The 18894-nt window shown below is 47.0% G+C and overlaps 1 protein-coding gene across 1 annotated transcript in view; it reads right to left on the bottom strand.

The window, feature by feature from the left end:
- Window positions 1–13059: 13059 nt before the first annotated feature.
- The window catches only part of ITSN1 (intersectin 1), a 221074-nt gene continuing 215239 nt past the window's right edge, over window positions 13060–18894 (bottom strand). The window contains exons 35-39 of the mRNA XM_039228609.1: window positions 18038–18159; window positions 16634–16716; window positions 16227–16310; window positions 15531–15704; window positions 13060–13408 (exon numbers count right to left, since the gene is read on the bottom strand). Coding sequence (XP_039084540.1) covers window positions 13260–13408; window positions 15531–15704; window positions 16227–16310; window positions 16634–16716; window positions 18038–18159 — 612 coding nt within the window. The 3' untranslated portion in view covers window positions 13060–13259. The remainder of the gene's footprint in view (window positions 13409–15530; window positions 15705–16226; window positions 16311–16633; window positions 16717–18037; window positions 18160–18894) is intronic.

Below are 18894 nucleotides of genomic sequence, written 5' to 3'. Positions count from 1 at the left end.
TGGTCACATGGCAAAGTCCACCCGGTACTGCCTGCAGAAATCTCGGGTCCTCAGGGTTTGTCCAGCACTGCTGGTCCCCAAGAGGTCATTAGGATGACCGGTGCTCCATTGGTCCTAGTAAAATACACTGAGCCTGACATAACCCCTGCCCACCCAAGCAGGGTGCTGCTTTTGAGGCCACTTCATATATCTTGATGCTTTAACCACCCTGCGCTCCAGGTGGAGCAGGTATCACCTGAGGAAAGATACTGAGCGGTCCTAGGGCTTGCCCAGTGCCCCATGCTTGACCAGCTGTTGGCCCAGTCACTGAGCCCTGCCTGCAGCCCGCCCCACACCGCACTAGACAGCACCCCACACCTGAGTCACCCTAAAACCACAAGCTCCTAAGACATGTGACAGCTGATGGACAGCTGTCTCCATCTTTGGGAGAAGGGCACCTGGGTGGCTCACTCGGTTAAGTGTCCAACTCTTGATTTTGGCTCAAGTCATGATCTCACAGTTGTGAGATCAAGCCCTGCATCAGGCTCCACACTGAATATATATATATATATATATATGAACCATAATACTGCCCAAATCCTTCAGAGCAAACCCAATGAGCAACCTTCCTGTTGGCTGAGCACATGGAATCCAGGGAGATGAAATGCTTCAAATACTGCCTTTTATCAGCACCAGATCATCCATGGGTTACTCTACCCGCAGATCTGTGTACAGTGGTTTTCAGACAAGGGGAAAATTTTAAAGCAACCTAAAGATGTAACTATTTGGATTGATTAAATAAATTAGGATACATTTAGACAATGAGATACTACGCAGTCCTTAAAAATCAAGTTGTAGGGGTGGCGCCCAGGCGGCTCAGTTGGCTAAGCATCTGACGCTCATGAATCATGAGATTGATCCCCCATGTCAGACTGTGCTAACAGCATGGAGCCTGCTTGGGATTCTCTCCTCTCTCTGTCCCTCTCCCACTCAGGCTCGCTCGCTCTCTCTCTCTCTCTCTCAAAATAAGTAAACTTTAAAAAATCGAGTTGTGGAAGAATATACAGCTGATTTAAAAGAAAGCAATCGGGGCACCTGGGTGGCTCAGTTGTTTAAGCGTCCGACTTCGGCTCAGGTCATGATCTCATGGTTCATGGGTTCGAGCTCCGTGTTGGGCTCTGTGCTGATAGCTAGCTCAGAGCCTGGAGGCTGCTTCAGATTCTGTATCTCCCTCTGTCTCTGACCCTCCCCTGCTCACATTATCTCTCTCTCTCTCTCTCTCTCAGAAATAAAAAAAACATTAAAAAAAAATTTTTTAAAGCAATCAACGAACTGTAAGTGAAAAGGTTTATATAAATTCTGTAATTGAACATTGCCATGCATAAGTGCTCAGTGTATATTAGCTATTAAGTAATATAACATCTAACATACACACAGCAAGAAAATACAGGAATAATGAGCATCAAAATGTTAACATTTATTTTTGTGTGGAAGGGTATCTCCACTAATTGATTTTATTTCCTTGGTATTTTTCTGTGCTTGCTGAATTTTCTGCATTAACAAATATTACTTATATAATTAGAAAAAATATTCTAGAATAAAATATTTCCTACCAAATTTGGTTAAATAGGTACCTACTCAACAGTGATTCCTTCCACCCTCTGAGCTGTGCAACGGGGACCTGGTCGATCTCAGAGACAACTAGGTATAGTTTGAAAAAGTTATTATTTTCTTGGTTTATGATGACATTTATTTTTTAAACTTCAAATAATAACCAAGAAAAGCATAGGATTTCTATGTTTACCAAAAATGGGACCTAGTGGTTTAAAAACAGGGCAAAGACACTCTATTTTATTGCAAAAATGTTTTTTAAGGTCCTGTAACAATTCAACTGAGGTTCAAGCCAACCCAAGAACTTTAATGTTTATCATTTGGGGACGAGGGGTGGGCAGAGAGAGAGGAAGACACAGAATCCAAAGCAGGCTTTGGGCTCTGAGCCGTGTGCAGAGTCTGACACAGGGCTCGAACTCACAACCCGCGAGATCATGAGCTGAGCTGAAGTCGGACACGTAACCAACTGAGCCACCCAGGTGCCCTGCAGTCCAAGAACTTTAATGCACTGGTTCACATTCAGAGAAAGCAGTGATAAAATAGGGAGGAATTTTGCCTTAAAACCGGATCAGAAAAAAACGCTATAAACCATCCCCGAAAATTCAAGTAACAGTAAAATTCAGTGTTGGGTTTGCTAATGGCGCCCAGAGTAAGGACTCAAGGTTGTGAACACACACAGTTGTCTGTGTTGGAAGCTTCGCGGGAAGCCGGAGCAATCCTCAGAATGTCCTGGTAAAACAGGCTTAGCTCACCCCTCAGACCCCTGGCATTTCTGCTGCCACCACACAGAACTGCGCCAGTACTCCGAAGGAGTCGGTACCTGGAGGTGCATTTCTACCTGGAAGCAACGTTTGTCTGCAGAGAGTGTGGGTGAGGTTCTTGGTTTGATCCGCTTCGTTTTCCCTCCGCACGTACAGCCTCCCCCGTGGGAGAAGGAAGCACAGGAAGAGAAGCCACTGGCCAGCCTCTCTGGTTCCTGCCTGCTCAGCAGGGGTTGGGGGCCCAGAAAGAACCCGCAACGATCCACCGGAACAGGGCTGGCTTTCTCATTTTATTCATGAACCATGTGAATTTAAACCGTACAGGTCAAAATGAACAAAGAACTGTTTCGAAGAGATTGTTCTCTTTAGGGTCGAGATACACAGGGATAGCAATCTGTACTGATGTCACTACTGGTTTAAGAAAAAACAAATCAGTTACCATAATCTGAATCAGTAAAATTTAACATCTCATACATAATAAGGTGCCAAAGGAACACTCAAACAGGAGAACTAACCTCAGCTTCGTTTAAACAAACAAAGCAACCTAATGTCTTGGCCCCGCTTCGTCAAACCTTAGACAAATACATAATTCTACAATTGGTAATACGGTCTAATAATTTTTAGAGCTCCAGTGATATTACATATCAGACAATATAGTCTCCCTTTTATGGAAAATTAAACAGTACCATTATTTGGCAACAGAAGTATATTACAGTCAACAGGACATCCATGGCGGGGGTGAGGGGCGGCTGAGTCTCACCCCCCGGGAAGTGTTGTGAGGGAAGCAATATGCCACCAGCACGGTGGCCCGTTTGTCACTAGAAACGCACTAGGGACTTGTGTCAGCCTGATACATTCTTTTTCAAACAGGTAAAGGCTAACTGGAGTGGCCTGCAGGCACTGCTGGGCAGGACCCCCATGCTCTGCCTTTTCCTGTCCCCAAGGTTTGCAGAACTAGGGCCCAAGGAGCAGGTGACTGGCTGACTCGTCCCCACTCACAGCCCTATCGCCATCCCAGCCAAGAGGGCACGGCGCTAAGAAAGGTCAACACCTATGCTGGGCGGATGGACCAGAGCTGGTCCAGTTCTGACGGGCTGGCCTGAGATGCACCCCCCCCCCCGCTCCCCCCACCAGGCTGAGCTTGAACAAAGAGATCTCTGAACGGCTCCATCTTTGGGAAGAAAGTCAGTACATCCCCAGGGACAGTTCCTCAAGGTGATTTGCAGATTCCTTGTATGCCTCAACAGATTCCAGGAAGCTTCCAGAAATTACAGCTTCCCACCCTGGAAGTCTAGGGAGTCCCTCGGACTCCAGTGTTCACCAACCTCAGAAATGGAGGGACTTACCAGAAAGGGACTTCCCCTGCTGGTTAGCGGCATCAAGAAGACACAGCTAACTGTTGAAAGAAATGTTGAAAACCCAGCGCTCACACTCCCCACAAGTCCCTGCGAGCCATCGGCCCTACACTCTCCACGGCCGTGACCCCCGCGCAGTGCCCCGTCTTACCAGCAACTATTTGCTCTGTGGCGTCACTTCCAGTCTGTTAGGGGAGGCTGGCCCCCCAGCATGCCACCTCCTGAAATGACTTCCAAATGCATCTCCCAGGGGGATTAGACGTGGAGTTTCATGGGCTTTTGTATTCCATCTTCCCCTAGGTGGACTGCAGGGACATTTCTGGTGGCAAGTCTGTGCCTTAGAAGCATCTTGGACTTCTGCCTCTTTTCTGGGAAGGGGAAGAGGAGGAGGGCGCCTTGCCCCTGGGACACCGGCATCTCGGGAGGCCGCTCTGCCCTGCCTGTTTTGTGTGCCCAGAAGCTCCAAACTTCATTCTTCAACCCACCCAGCTATGCAACAGGTAAAGGTGACGAAGGTGCCCCAGGAAATTGCATTGACAATGCCAACATCAAAGCAATGTTCCGAATCCATCCAGAAAGAGAACTGCAAAAGGGTGACCTGGAAGTCGGAGGTGGGGGGGGATGGGGGAGGGGGTCCTTCCCATGTTCTTAACGCTCTAGAAGGATGTTTGGTTCAGTCTTGAATTCCTGATCAATCTTCCAGAACTCATGGAGGCCCCTGTGGCACATGGGTCTGATAGGAAACGGGCTCTCAATACTCCCGTCCTTCCTGACACAACCACCTTCCAGAATGTTACCTGTTCAAATCAGTTTTTAATGAAACACCAAGGTCCCGTCCGAGATCATGGCTACAGGATAGGTTTCATTTTTTCATACCACACATTTCAGTTAAACTAATCATAGTCTCTGCCCCCAAAATGACTGCTTTGAATTTCTAACATATGCAACTCAGATTTTCTTTTTAATATAAGAAATTTAGTTGGGCTGACCCCAAGTAATCTGATTAAGTATTTTCTACTCCTGGAATAGGTTTTTAATTTTTTTTCTATACTTTTATGCACTTAAATTAGATTCCTAAAATACTCTCATATACATACAGAAAAATAATCTCTCGATGACAAATCACATTTTACAATAACAAGTTAAATATTTTGACTACAGAATCTGTGTTAGTTTACGCAATATTGACCAGCATAGCCGCTTACATACCATATGTACAGTTAGTCACGGACATTCCCGTTAACACGCAGCAGAGATTTCATGACAGACCTTTCAAAGAGCACAACTTTTTCACTGTATGTATTGGAATTCTGCATTTTTCTTAGCTGGAAACTGTATAAAATGCAGAAAACCAGATGCCAAGAGCTGATTATCATACACAGGACATTTTTTTGTTGTTGTAGATTTCTCATCTATATACATGTATTTACACATATGTTGATGTGAGGATACAAAGCTAATGTAGCTAAGGCAGTACAACATGAATTATATGATTGCCAACTTCTCTGTAGGCGGGGCTATGAAAAGTGGAAGGGAGGGGACCAGGAGGGGACAGACTTCAGCCAGCTGGGTCTCCGCAGACAACATCTGAAGCTGGCTTCACAGTTCAAAGACACTTGGGCTATTGATGGTGCACGTTTCAAACGCATGTGTAAAAATAAATAGTACCAAAGATCTTGCCAGAATATCTACTTTCTGATACCGTGACCACTTAGCGGATGACATTTTAAGGATGCTGATTGGTAGAACGCGCATCGAAATGTTCATTCGCGAAAATTAATGCAGACACAATGTTAATTACTCTATAAAACGCTATCTGAACTTTCAGTAGTTTGGAAGGTCGCATTACAGGTAGAAACAAAGCTCTCCTTTGCTATTTCATTCAAAGTGATGCAGTCGTGTCCACACAAGATGAATCTGCAACGTCTGTGCAACTTTCTGTCAACATTTTTACCTAGCAAGCTTTATGACCCCAGGCAGAATTGGGAAACAGAAAGGATGATTGCTCTGTGTGTGTGTGGGGGGGGGGGGGGGTGCTGAGACTGCTTCGCCAGGAGGAAGCAGAACCGCAAATGTTCTGGACGTGCCGCCCAGTGCAGGAAGAGGAAAGAAGACGTTGCTTTGTGAAAGAAGCCACAGCGAGCAAGCGCACTGCACAGCAGGATGGTAAATTCCAGGCTCACCGGATAAAGCCTGAGGCTGCTCACACCCTGGGCGCTCTCCTCTCTCCTGACCTCACCCTTCCCCAAAGCCATCCGTGGGATCCCCCCCCCCCCCCCCCCCCCCCCCCCCCCCCCCCGCCGGGAGAGCTGAGCTGGGAAGCCTCGAGCCCCAGAGGCAGAGCCCAGGGAAGGGCCCCGCACACTTCCCCTAGTCTCCTTCTCCTGTTTCTCGGACGGTCCCCTGAAGGCAGAGGGAAGGGGAGAGTGGCCCCCTGCCGCTGACTAAGGACCAAAGGGAAGGGTTTTATTTCAAATTACTGGGTTAGAGGCTCAAAGGCCTGGGCACCTGTGGCACGCCCTGGACGAGCTGAGAGAAGGGCAGATGACTCCCTCTCTGGCCCTGGGGCACATCTGTCACCTGGGGGGGTGGGTCTTTTACCCTCTGATTAGTCTAGACCATTTGTGCTGCTATGAAATAAAAGCAGACATTTTGAAAAGTATTCTCAGCTCAGCTCTCCGCTCCCCTCCCCCCCACCCCGGGACACTTTACAAAGTAAGAAGACGGACAATGAAGCCCCACCTGCTTCAAGAACCAAGTGAACACACAGCGTGCGCAGGGCCGGCTTCACACGTGTGTGATCCGCACGGTCACATGGGACCACGTGCTTACGAAGGCCACGCTTGGCTCAGTTCTCTGCTGTCACCACCTCAAAATTCTTAATACTTTTCAACAAGGGGCCCCAAATCTTCATTCTGTACCGGATCCTGAGTGCGACTATGGTAGTGTCAGGACAACCTGTTTCTCTGGGTGCACACACACACGCACACACCACACACGGGTCACGTGCACACTTGCACAGCATGTGTATCACACACACCACACATATCACACACACCACGCACACTGTCACACACACCATACACATTCACACACACTGTACACGCTCATACTCTCACATCACATCAGACACAGTCGCATTCATACTCATACACTCTCACACACACACCACACATATTGTCACAGACCACATACACCCACACATAACTCTCACACACACACCACACATACTGTTACACACACTCATACTCTCACAACACCACACACATTCACACACTATATACACTAGTATTCTCATACACACCATACACATTTACACACCACACACGGTCACACTCACACACACCACAGACCACACACTGACACACACTGACACTCTCACAGACACACCATACACATTCACACACGCACACACCACACATTCTCCCACAACACCACATACGCACTCACAGGCCCGCACACACACCACACACTCTCACAACACCCAACACACACTCACAGGCTTGCACACACCCCACACAATGAGTCTCTGCGTCCCCCCACCAGTTCTTTACATCTGAAATTCCGGAAGTCCTAGGCTCCCAGTACAGACTCTGTCACCCTGTCCCAGTAGAGAGGACCTGACTCCCAGAACCCTGGTGGGAGAGGGCGCCTCCTCCGGTGGGGACAGGAGGGGACAGTGGGGGACACCTCCAACTTACACCTGAGACCCCGGGGGGCTGACTCTCTGGGCCTTTCGCAGAGCAGATGCAGAAAAGGTGGGAAGGCTGAAGCCCCCGAACAGCCTCACAGCCCGCGGGCCGGCCCGGGATTCCCACGGGAGCACCTTCCCCGGGGCCGCCCGAGGTGGAGCCAGCGCCCCCCTCCCCCTCCAGCCGCCCGCGGGACCGCGCGTTTCCAGCGGGGAGATCGCCCCCTGGCGGCCACAGCGGGAAGGAAGGCAACCGGGCCGTGCCCATCACCACACCGCTTTCTCTGGTTCCTGATCCCTCTGTGCCCTTGGTCCCCGCTCTTTTCAGACAGAGACGCGGGAGGAAATAAGAGATTTGAGTCTAAGAGGAGAAATGCAGAGGGACAGGGTTTTAGAAACACAGCCACGCAGGAATGTTATTCTCTTAAATGATAAACGTATAAAACCAGTGTTCCTAGAAGAAAGGTCCCTATTCCTACCGCTGCATGGTAAGAAACCCTGGTGACTGCTTACTGAGTCTCAGGAAATATCAGAGAAACACTCGATGTTTTTCAAGATTGACCAAACGAGCCCACTTCTGAATGCAGTTTTACCTGGTGGGCTTTGAATACTAAAATAGTCACACTATGCAGGTGATATTAACAATATAGGCTGGTATAGAAAGTAGAACAGAATCCAGCCAAAAACAATTCACACAGGGGCACCTGGGGGGCTCAGTCGGTTAAGCATCCAACTCTTGATTTCAACTCAGGTCATGATCTCACAGTTCGTGGGTTCAAGCCCCATGTCTGCTTGGGATTCTTTGTTTCTGTCTTCTCTCTCTCTCTGCTCCTCCCCCATGCCCTCTCTCTGTCTCTGTCTCTGTCTCTCTCTTTCAAAAATAAATAAACATTAAAAAAATTTTTCACACCAACCTGACATACGGTAGGGGCAAATTTACCCTGAAACACCACAACCACGTACAGTGTCCAAAAACTTACTCTACTACGTGTGTGCTGTCTGGTTCTCCAAGCCCAGAGTAATGAGGGTTTCTCTTAATGGACAAACTGCTCTGCGTGTCACTGACACAGTTATTTAGAGGTGGAGATGAGCTTTTACAGGCATCAGGTGGTATTTAAATAACCCAAAGTCAGATCTACAATTAGACCATGAAAGCCACAGAGGCAGGCCCTTCCTTTCTAGCTCGCAGTCCCCAAGATGGTGGCCTGGCACAGGATGGGACTCCCAGAATGAACTGTTAGCCTTACTGATTGTGTTACTAAGAGATCACAGCCCAGAGATAAGACTTTCCAACGTGTTGGCATCTAGGTTTTAATGCTCCCAGGATAGAGCCATTAGAGGTTTCTATCCTTCACATGGAGTAAGATTCCCATGCTTATCAGGAACTGATTCTGGCTCCTACAGATATCAGGTGATGTGCCTCAGCTGAGCCTGATGACCTACAAACACACCCTGGATCTGAAACAGCACAAGGTGAGGAAATGGGCGTTCCAGAACTTTCCTTCCCTTTAGCCCAAATAAACGGCTGTTTTCCAAGCACGGCTGTTCTCCAAGCACGATAGACAGGCCAACTCGATTTCTACCATATTAAGCCCCCACAGAACACGGCTCAGGGCACTGCCAGCAGAGTCTTGGCTGCTGACCTGGGCTATTCCCGGCAGGAGGGGGAAGGCCTGCAGGCATTTCAACACCTCCGGGTACAAAGAGAAGGAGGTGTTACCTTCCAGGGGAAGGAGGTGTTACCTTCACCAAATGCCTCATAGGGCAGCTCAGACCACAGCATGGGAGGCTTCACCTTGCCCCCGGTTTCTGGTACCACCCATTACACTTTTTACCCAGTAAAACGCGGGTTCCTATACCAGAAAGCCAAGGAGGAGCAGCCAGGACCGACTGTTTTCCTCACCTCACCTTCTGGCACCAGAGGCTCTAAACGTGTGGAGCAAGTCCTTCTGGAGTAAAAGCAGGCCCTTTGCTAACCTCACGCTCACCTCAAGTCTGAAAGGGCCCTGCTACGTCTGAAGTAGGCAGGTGTCCGTTTCAAAGTGCTCGTGTCTGTGTGAAGCTCATCTCCAGCCTCCAAAGAGAAGGCGGTCCAAAGGAAAGGAGAGGGGAAGGGAGGGGAGGGGAGGGGAGGAAGCACGTGAAATACAATTAAAACCTACTAGCTATTTCCAGTAGAAAGCCTTAAAATTGTTACATGCAAAAACAAATTTTCTGGGGAGGGGAGGGGAGGAAGCACGTGAAATACAATTAAAACCTACTAGCTATTTCCAGTAGAAAGCCTTAAAACTTTTACATGCAAAAACAAATTTTCTTCTTACAAATCAAAAAGTCCACCAACCAAAACAAGCTATTTGGAGCAGAGATGGAGAAGTCTTTTTCTCCTCATACAAAGTATCGGCAAACTCTAAAATATACCCCCGAGTCTCCACCTTTCTAATAAAACCAGAAGCACCTCATCCACTCCCCCTCGTTCTCCAACTCCAGAGATTCTAGAATGATCCCACTCCGTGTGGTCACAGGAGCCAGCTCCTGGAGAGAGAGCCCACCTGCCTCGTCTCGGACAGCAGGCAACCATCTTTCCCTAGTGGCTCTAGAGTCTAATCACCTGACCTCATCCCCACCCGGGGAAGCCACAGGGGTGGTGGGGGTTGGGTACCAGGTCACCAAGATGCAAGTGTTCAATTTGCCTACTTTCTGATAGGATTTTTTTTACAGTTAAATTCAGTGCTATTCAACCAGATGAAATCAGTTACTTTCATATACGTAGGTCATGCTCGAGCTGTTCAGAAAGCAAAGAAGGAAAAAAAAGTCCCTTTCAACGTTAATGTTCTTTGGAGCACAGCTCTCTTTTCTGCCATCAGAGGACAGAGACATGTTACCCAAGCAAACAAGGAAATCTGGCCCCAGCGTCTCAAGCATCCCTGGTGGCCCTAACCTAAGAGAGTCCCCCTTTCAGGGTCAGGCAGGCCCAGGATGTGAATGAACAACACCTTTCAATGGTGCTGCATATACCCCATTGACACTTCTGCCAGCAGGCCGGGGAACTCAGCACCAGCCAGTGAAACCCTGCCCAGAGGGATCAGGATATGGATGGTCCTTCGGGAGAGCCAGTCTACATAAAGCTCGAGTCCAGGGGAGTCCAGGGGCTTCCTTTCTCAGCGCACAGCCTGTGAGCAGAAAAGCCCCTTGCTGCACTAGAGGAAGTGGGCGTGGCTCAGAGAAGATGGGAGGCTTTGCAGGGGCGTCTGGAGGGCTGGGGTCAGGACGCAGTGGCCTACAGAAACCCTGCATTTGGAAGCAAAGCGCTAGGAAACAGCTCGCTTATTGGAAAGAGACTTTTCATCTCTATGAAATGTAGCCCAGGCAGCCAAAAGGGCAGAAGTGGAAGCAGAGAGGTCCAAGGGACACCATGCCCCGCCCACATTTCTCCATCTGCTCCCCCCACCCCAACATGACTCCTGAGTCACAGCTGGATCTGAGGGCCAGACTAAGTCATCCACAAGTAGGAAGGGTCACGGTCACGGTGCAAATCACACCGGTGAGCGCAAGGACACCAAGCCAGAATTGCTGTCCTAAAGGAGCATCTCAGGGACGCTCAATGTAGTCACTGGGGGAAAAGACTCACACGCTGCTCTTTTCGTGTTCCATTAATTCTGATGATGGGACACTGTGAGTGGGTGGTGCTGTGAGGGGGCGGCCGGCTGGCCTAAGAGGGTTACGAGATTCTTGTCGTTCTTCACGCCACATCCTACCTGGGTAAACAGCGATGACCAGCACTGACACACAAAGAGAGCCAATGACTGAAAGGGGGAAAAAAAGGAAAGGGATTGGAATGGTGATCTGATACTACTCACTGACACACTGCATACATTATTTTTTCTACCATAGAACACGTCCTTCATAAACACACTGAACAAACTGTGTTGGTTATAGAAATAGGAAAGCATAAGTTGTATGTCTATTTATAGATTTAATTCCACACAGTTTCTTAACAACGTCAAAAAATATAAACCTAAAGTATTTTAACTAGATTTTCTTCTGGGAAGTGGTAAACAAGTGCATGCCTGAAGTTCACCTTGGTCTATAACAGTGTTTAGTTGAAAGTTTCTAACTAAAGGGTGTGTCTGTTTTTAAAAAATACTCATGTCTGTTGTTCTCGATACAAAATTCTACACTATCTTCAATAAATAAATAATAAAGTGTTTCTTAAAAGTATGAAATGTAAACTTTGTTGTCCTTTCTAACACACACATTTTAAAAATTGCTTGAAGTAGGACAGGGCTCTTATGGGAAATTATGACACTATGCATTCGGTTCCCAGAAAAGTGGAGACTCGGCCACTACGTTAATGCTACCACTTATAAAGCACTTCTACAACCCTAGTGAAACCTAAGGACCTGCAATCGAAGAGAACACCGTCTAACACAGGAAAGCTGGACTCCAGTACCAAGAAGACATGCAAAGAACGTTTCATGACCACAACAAACTGGGATTAGGAGAACATTAACATGCGAACAAAATACGGCCCACACTTCTCATTAGCAAATCAGGTTATTATCTAGTTAACCAACCTATCTCCTGGCTATTAAGGGGGGCGGCGGGGGGGGGGGGGAATCAAAGAACTCAAACCGAACAGCTTGGCACATGGTCATACATTCCCGACTCTGGCAACAAGCACAAGTGTTTCCATTACTGAGAGGTTGGTTGCATATGGAAGAATATGGGAAAGAGTCTTGGGTCTTCCCCCCAGATTTGTGAGGCGTGTGTGCTCCTAGGGCCTTTCCCCCACCATGTAATGGAGTTCCTTTTCATCTTTCCACCCCACTTGCAGATTGTGACTTTTCTTTTTCACGCCTTGGGGACGTTTTTCTTGGGAACATACCAAAGACAGCTGCTGGAATTTCTCATGACAATCGGGATCTGGCACATTCAAGCAAAAACAGGCTTAGAGCTGGTCACCAGTGATTGCTCTTGTCATGAAACATCAGAGGACCTCCAAGCCAAAGAGAATTTTCCAACTGGGCTGGCAACCAGGGCCCAATGACATTGTAAAGTAGCCTTCCAGGTGACCTGTGGTGACCTAATCCAGCCGAGCATACCTTTGTAGATAACAAGCTTCCTTAACCATCTTCCAAGCATGCTGGAAATCAAAAACTGGATCACCTGATAGTAGCTAGTGATAGTTTTCATTGACATCTATCAATAAAAGACCTGGAGGGGACTGGCATGGCTCTAACAATGCACCTGCTAGAATCTTCCATGGACCCGTTCTTCAAAGAGCTAGCCAACTGTCTGATTTGGAGACCATCTCCCCAGCTGACATATCCAGGGCAGCATTACAAATAAGGTCCCAGTGGGGGAATGAGATTCTGAAGCAACGGTAACACCTTCGTAAGTACTTCTAAACACATGAAGGACTAGGCATCATGGGCTCAGGGGCCTATCTGGGGACTGGTGGAGATAAGAAATAGGAGGGTTACATGAGGTCTCCAAAAATACAGACAGTGCATTTATAAATCTATTTTACAGTCATCAGACCCATGCCTCAGGCCCAGGGATGGGCCAGGCTCCCAGCCAAATCTAGCTGGGGGCTATGGGATTTCAAAGACCCTAGAAGCCATGGTGAGGCCTGCAGTGAGGACGAAGGAAGACACAGTTCTGCTTCATAAAATGGGAACTTGTTTGGGGGCGGGGGAAGGATTGTCAAGAATTATTCCTAAAAGTTTTGAGGGGTCTGTCTTCATTGTCTCATTGCCCTGTGGCTGAACATCAAACGGTGGTCTCAGAAAAGCAACCCCGTTTCCAGATTGCAGCTGCTGCCTCGGGCTGAAGCTCTGCCAGCACACCTGGGCCCAGTCTCTATGGCTCATCAAACAGCTGCAGGTCCAAGCGGACCACAATCTCCCCGGTGGGAACTTCATGTAGCAGGAGACACTTTGTAACTGGACCCTTGGAACCCTGGTCCTTCTTGATGTCGGCCACACGGATCTCTGTCCGACCCAAAAAATCTGCAAGGAGAAAGAACATCCTGCTCAGAGAGAGAATTCCTTAACTTCAAGGTATGTATTTGGCACATTGGGAAATTTTCAGTGACTTGGTATACCCTCCCTTCTTCCAAAAGGGAATTAGGTCAGTTTACAGGAATCCATGAACTACAATTACAGAGCATAATTTTTAAATGGGGGGAAAGGAGAAAAAAAAAAAAAAAAGACACCAGGGTGGGGGCGAAGGTGAGTCTAGAAGGAAGTGAAAACACAGACAATGACTTTCCCCACACCTGGGGACCTCCAAAGGGCTATAAGCTTCCCAGCAGGCAATGCAACATTGGATGTCATATCAGCTGCACACAAAGATTGAAGAGGAATATCTCCCAGGGTTTATCAGAAGAGGACACTTCATGATGTCACATCCTTTTCAGAAAAATCAAAGATGGTGAGCTAGGGCTGGTCCTTAAAATGCCCCCTGTATGCGTCAGAGAGCAAATGCAAGGTGTGGGAGGGGAGGCCACAGCACGGGGCTGCAGGCTTTCAACAGCACTCCCGGAACTATCTCAACACTGCCTTTTATCAAATATTGAGTGCTGGTAGAAGAACAGGTATGAATATATTTGTGTTTTTAATTATTTTTCAGTAGGCACCATGCCCAGTGCAAGCCCCATTGTAGGACTTGAACTCAGAACCTTGAGATCAAGACCTGAGTTGACCCACTCTTTTTTTAAATTTTTATTTTTTTAAGTAGGCTCCACACCCAATATGGGGCTTGAACCCATAACCCTGAGATTAAGAGTTGCATGCTCTACAGATTGAGCCAGCCAGATGCCCCTATATTTGAAATTTTTTTAAATGCTAGGTAATTACACGATGGTTAAATGGGCTTTCAGACCATAATTCCTTCATTTAGTCATTCAAGAATTATTTATTGGAATATACTATGATCCAGGCACTCCTGAACAGGAAACAGCCTTCTTTTAAGGTTCAATTTGGCTCAGTCAGAAGGGCATGTGACACTTGATCTTGGGGTCATGAGTTTGAGCCCCATGTTGGGTGCAGAGATTACTGAAAACAAAAGTTTTAAAAAATAATTTTAAAAAATACGATGTGAGAAATTTTTTTCAGGTGGACAGATAGAAATTTATTTTACCCCTAGGCTCATTTCATGGAAATTATCTCCTATATAAAAACAACACTAGGATTTTCAATTTATACCCTAGAGGAGTTGTCACTGTGTCATGATATTTCACTATTTAAAATGACCCTAACAACAATCCAGTCTCAAACTTTAACTTGTCAGAATAAAAACTGACAGCGAAACACAGTAGCCGAGAGTCCAGACTTGAGAGATTGTTCTGGGCATCCTCTAACATTTAGCCAGCTACGTGCCTATCTTCAGACAGTAACCAAAGGTACCTGACTCACAATGAGATAATCCATATAAAAGTATTGAAAGGCAAAGGCCACGTGGAGCATTGCAAGCCTTGTCCAGATCACACCAGCAGCAGCCCTCACTCCCAGCGCTTCTCTATATTCTCTGAATATAATTAAGTTGAGGCTGCCATCTTTAGACCTACTGTCTGGTTTTTATTGATTGAGGAAGAGAGAGAGGGTTTCTTGGAACCATTGGCCAGACCCCTTCTTTTCCAGAAACAGGAAGTGGGTTGAAGGAATGATGCATCCAACACAGTTCCATTCCTTTGATTAACCAGACGTGCCGCTTAAAGCTCACCGATTGATTCTTGCCACACCTCTTGCGGGCTGACACTCTTCTTGCTCAATTGGCTACTTTTATCCATGATCACTGTGGCTTTGGGCTGAGAACTAAAGGACTGGGCTGAGACTTTGGGATACAGTCTATTTTGCAGTCATGTGCTTTGGGGAAGCATGGACCATGGTCTCTACCTGGCGCAGCTGGACCACTCTAGACCAAGCATGCTTTGTCTGCCTTCTCTGAGATGCCCCAGGATCGGTAAAGGCCACTTCCTAGGGGAGGCTGAGTCTTGCCCTGTGCCAACCTCATCTTTCTGGGGGGAAGCAAAAAACCCCTGGGCACCAAGGTCCCAGGTAGGTAACATTTATCCATGAAGGCCGGATGACAGAGGAGAAAGGGGACCTCGGGAGGCCATTCTCTACTCACCGTCTGGAGAGAACTGGTCCCTCTCAAACACGGTGATGCATAGTACCTCCTGCTCCAGGTCTTTGATGAAGAACTGGCAGTTGGAATTCCACTTGGGATTCAGAGTATCCTGGATCGTCTTGGTGATGTGACACTGGGAGCCCATGGTCACCTCACAGTACGGGTTACTCTTTCCTAGAGTGGATAGAGTTTGCTAGATCGCCGCCTGACTGCAGGCTCCCCTGGACACGGCATGGCAGGGTCATAGCCACAGTGGGCAGCAATTCCCCTCCAAGCACCTCATTTTTACCAACCCCTCCCGTTGCCACACTCGATAAATGCCATAAAATGGAGAATCTGGGCAAAACCTCCCACTATCCAGCGTCAGAGTTAAGTTTTAATACTTAAATATTTATAACACTTAAATAATGGATGAATGGACTTTAAAATTAAGCCTTTCCTGTCTTCTTGCTATAGCCTTAGATTGTTTCACATCTACTATGAAATGGCAACCACTCAGATCTCTCTGAAAAGCAAAATGGTGGGAAGGATTAATTTTTTAAAAAACACTCTAGATTTTAACAAGGGTTAGAAAAGCCAATTCTGGGAGGAAATTTAGGATTATGGAAATGGCATGCTTGACTTAAATCTGGCTGGGGGGAATGCAGAAAAGGCTTCCACCAATAACCCATGCTAGAGGGAATTTGAGGTCCTTACCATGTGATCGACAGGGTTTCAGCTCAATGCCTTCAACAACGTTCACCATCAACCTTCCAATACCTGTTGCTCTTTGGGAACGAACTATGACAGCGGGGGAAAAACAACACAAGATGTTTCGCTGCAACATTTGGAGCCTTTCCCAAATGTTTCCCAATCTGTTTGCCTCAGATCAGTTTTATGTAGCTGCCCCTCCCCCCACCCTTCTCCTTTAGCCTCTGGCTTGCTTGCTCCTGGAATTTACACACCATCCCTCATCCTGCACCCCACTCCCCCCCTCCCCCAATTCCATCCCTTCGCAGCCTCTCTCCACCTCCAGGCTCATCTTCCGGCTCTAAGGATTCTGAGCCCAAACCTCTCTGCCCCAGCTTGGCAGGAAACAGTCCATGCCACTGAGCAATGCATACCCAGGTACGCCTTCTCCCGCTTCTTTTTCTCAGTCTCTATATACAGTTCTGAAGCAGCTTTGATTTTCTGCACCCAGGCAGTCCTTGGAAACAAAAAGACAGAAAGGTGCCAAACAGAACTCAGAAAAAGGTTTCAGGTCTGTTCGAATTCAATCTCCAGGGCTCTACCTGCTTTGTTCATTTGAGCTTAACAACAAAGGCTTGGGAAGGAAAGTCTGGCTTCATGTCAAATGATGCTAATAAGTAGTTCTACCATTAGTAAGGAGAGATGAGTGACATTTTTATTGATGTACTTGAGCCCTGCCTTGGCCTTGGTGCTCCCATGGAAGAGAAATGCTGACCTTGGAGGTGCTGGCATGCAACTCTCTCCTCTCTTGTTGAAAGCGTCCCATTACAAAACAGATGCACCTCGGGGAAGGGAAGCAAAAATAATATAAAACCAGGGAGGGGGACAAAATATAAGAGACTCTTAAATACAGAGTACTGAGGGCTGCTGGAGGGGTTGTGGGTGGGGGGATGGGCTAAATGGGCGAGGGGCATTAAGGAGGACTCTTGTTGGGATGAGCACTGGGTGTTATACGTAAGGGATGAATCACTGGATTCTACTCCTGAAATCATTATTGCACGATATGCTAACTAACTTGGACGTAAATTTAAAAAATAAAAATTAATATAATTAATTTTTTATTCTAACAAAAGCATCCCATGTTTGCCTAACCAAAGAAGGCCAGAAGGATCTCTCTTACTAAACCATCCAAGGGAAGAACAAAACTATTTCCCAGATAGAGAACCACTTTCTAGGGAAAAGCAAACACACTCTGGGCAAAGTACTTGGCATGATACTTTCTCCTTCATTTCTCAGAGACCCATATGCATGGTAGCTTTGGCCAGTTTTCTTGCCTGGCACAAATGCTCTTTGGAATGTCGTTGGCCTTGGGTCAAGTTCGCCCTTCAGAAACGATCTATTTCATTTGGCTCTAGGGCAGAGCCTTGAGTACACGACTGAAGCAAAGTAACAAAACAACCCACTGCTCTCAGATCCAGAATATCTATGTAAGTGAGCCCAGCTGAGGATGGGGTAGGGCTTGGGCCTACGAAATCACCTTCCTATTGGCTTCTGCCACCTGGAAAACCTTGGGAAACCTGAGATGCTCAAAGAAAGATGAAAATTTCCTTTGAAAAATTTCTCAAGCAAAATTAGTTTCAATTCATTTTATTTTGAAAAATTCACGCCACGTGTTAACTGTTTGAGAGGCTCCAAAGAAAAGAATTAAGACCCCTCCAGCCAGAGGGTGTGCTATTGCAGAAGAAATGTTGGGACTAGCTGATTAATAAAATGTTCTATGCGTGTCCGGCAGCTGGTGGAACCCAGGTGGCCGGTGCCAGGCAGGTGGCACGTCTTACCTTTCATTTATGCTTTCGGCTCGGAGGGTGTAGACTCGGTCAATGTGGGAGATGTGGAAGATGGGCTCATCTCCAGAAGGGTCAGTGGGTAATTTTACTAGAACCTCATTCAGGAAAATAGGCTGAAAAATAATGCACAGGCATTTAAAAACCAGACGGGGACTCTGTGTGTTTCAATGAACTATGGGTGTGCATGAGCTTATGTGCATGTGTTCTAGTAAACTAAACTGAGTGAGTGAGTGAGTGAGTGAGTGAGTGAGTGTGTTTTCCACTAAATTCTACTGGAATAATGGTTTTGCATGGAGATCAACTTTCATGTATTGCAAACTGTAAATAGAAATTTTGCCTCCTCCATTTTGCTGGTATTTTTCAGGTCCTTCACAATACGAGCTGACTGGTCTGTTTTGGCCATAGCGTATCCCAACCAGCAAACAGTCTTTTATAACTTAACCTTCGGCCAATTCCCTCTGAAGATTTTCATGCAAAATTGCTAGTGACAATCTACATAAGTACATTGTTCTTTGCCCCACAATCACAATTACCCCACAATCCCCTAACCGCTGCTTCAGAGAAAAGTATTCTGCAAAAACGCCCCCACACAGACAAATTTAGGAAAACAGTATCCCGTGACATGAAGACACACAAACACAGCTATGTACATAGGAGCAGACCAAATAAACAGCAGAGGGAAATTCTCCACACATTGACTGTTTAGATTGGCTTTTGCTGGAAAAGGTAAGGGGCACAGATGTTTCAAGCGACCCTGAGAAGTTTGGAGGGGGGTCTGGGAATGCTTGGAAGGTGGGTGCTGGGGCTCTACTTCAGAGCTTTCCCACACATGCCTCCTTCATCACACT

Source organism: Hyaena hyaena, unplaced genomic scaffold, assembly GCF_003009895.1.
Source record: "Hyaena hyaena isolate Hyena2069 unplaced genomic scaffold, ASM300989v1 scaffold_2, whole genome shotgun sequence".
NCBI lineage: Eukaryota > Metazoa > Chordata > Mammalia > Carnivora > Hyaenidae > Hyaena > Hyaena hyaena.
Note: the sequence above shows the minus strand (reverse complement) of the source record. Positions and strands in the feature narration are given on the sequence as shown.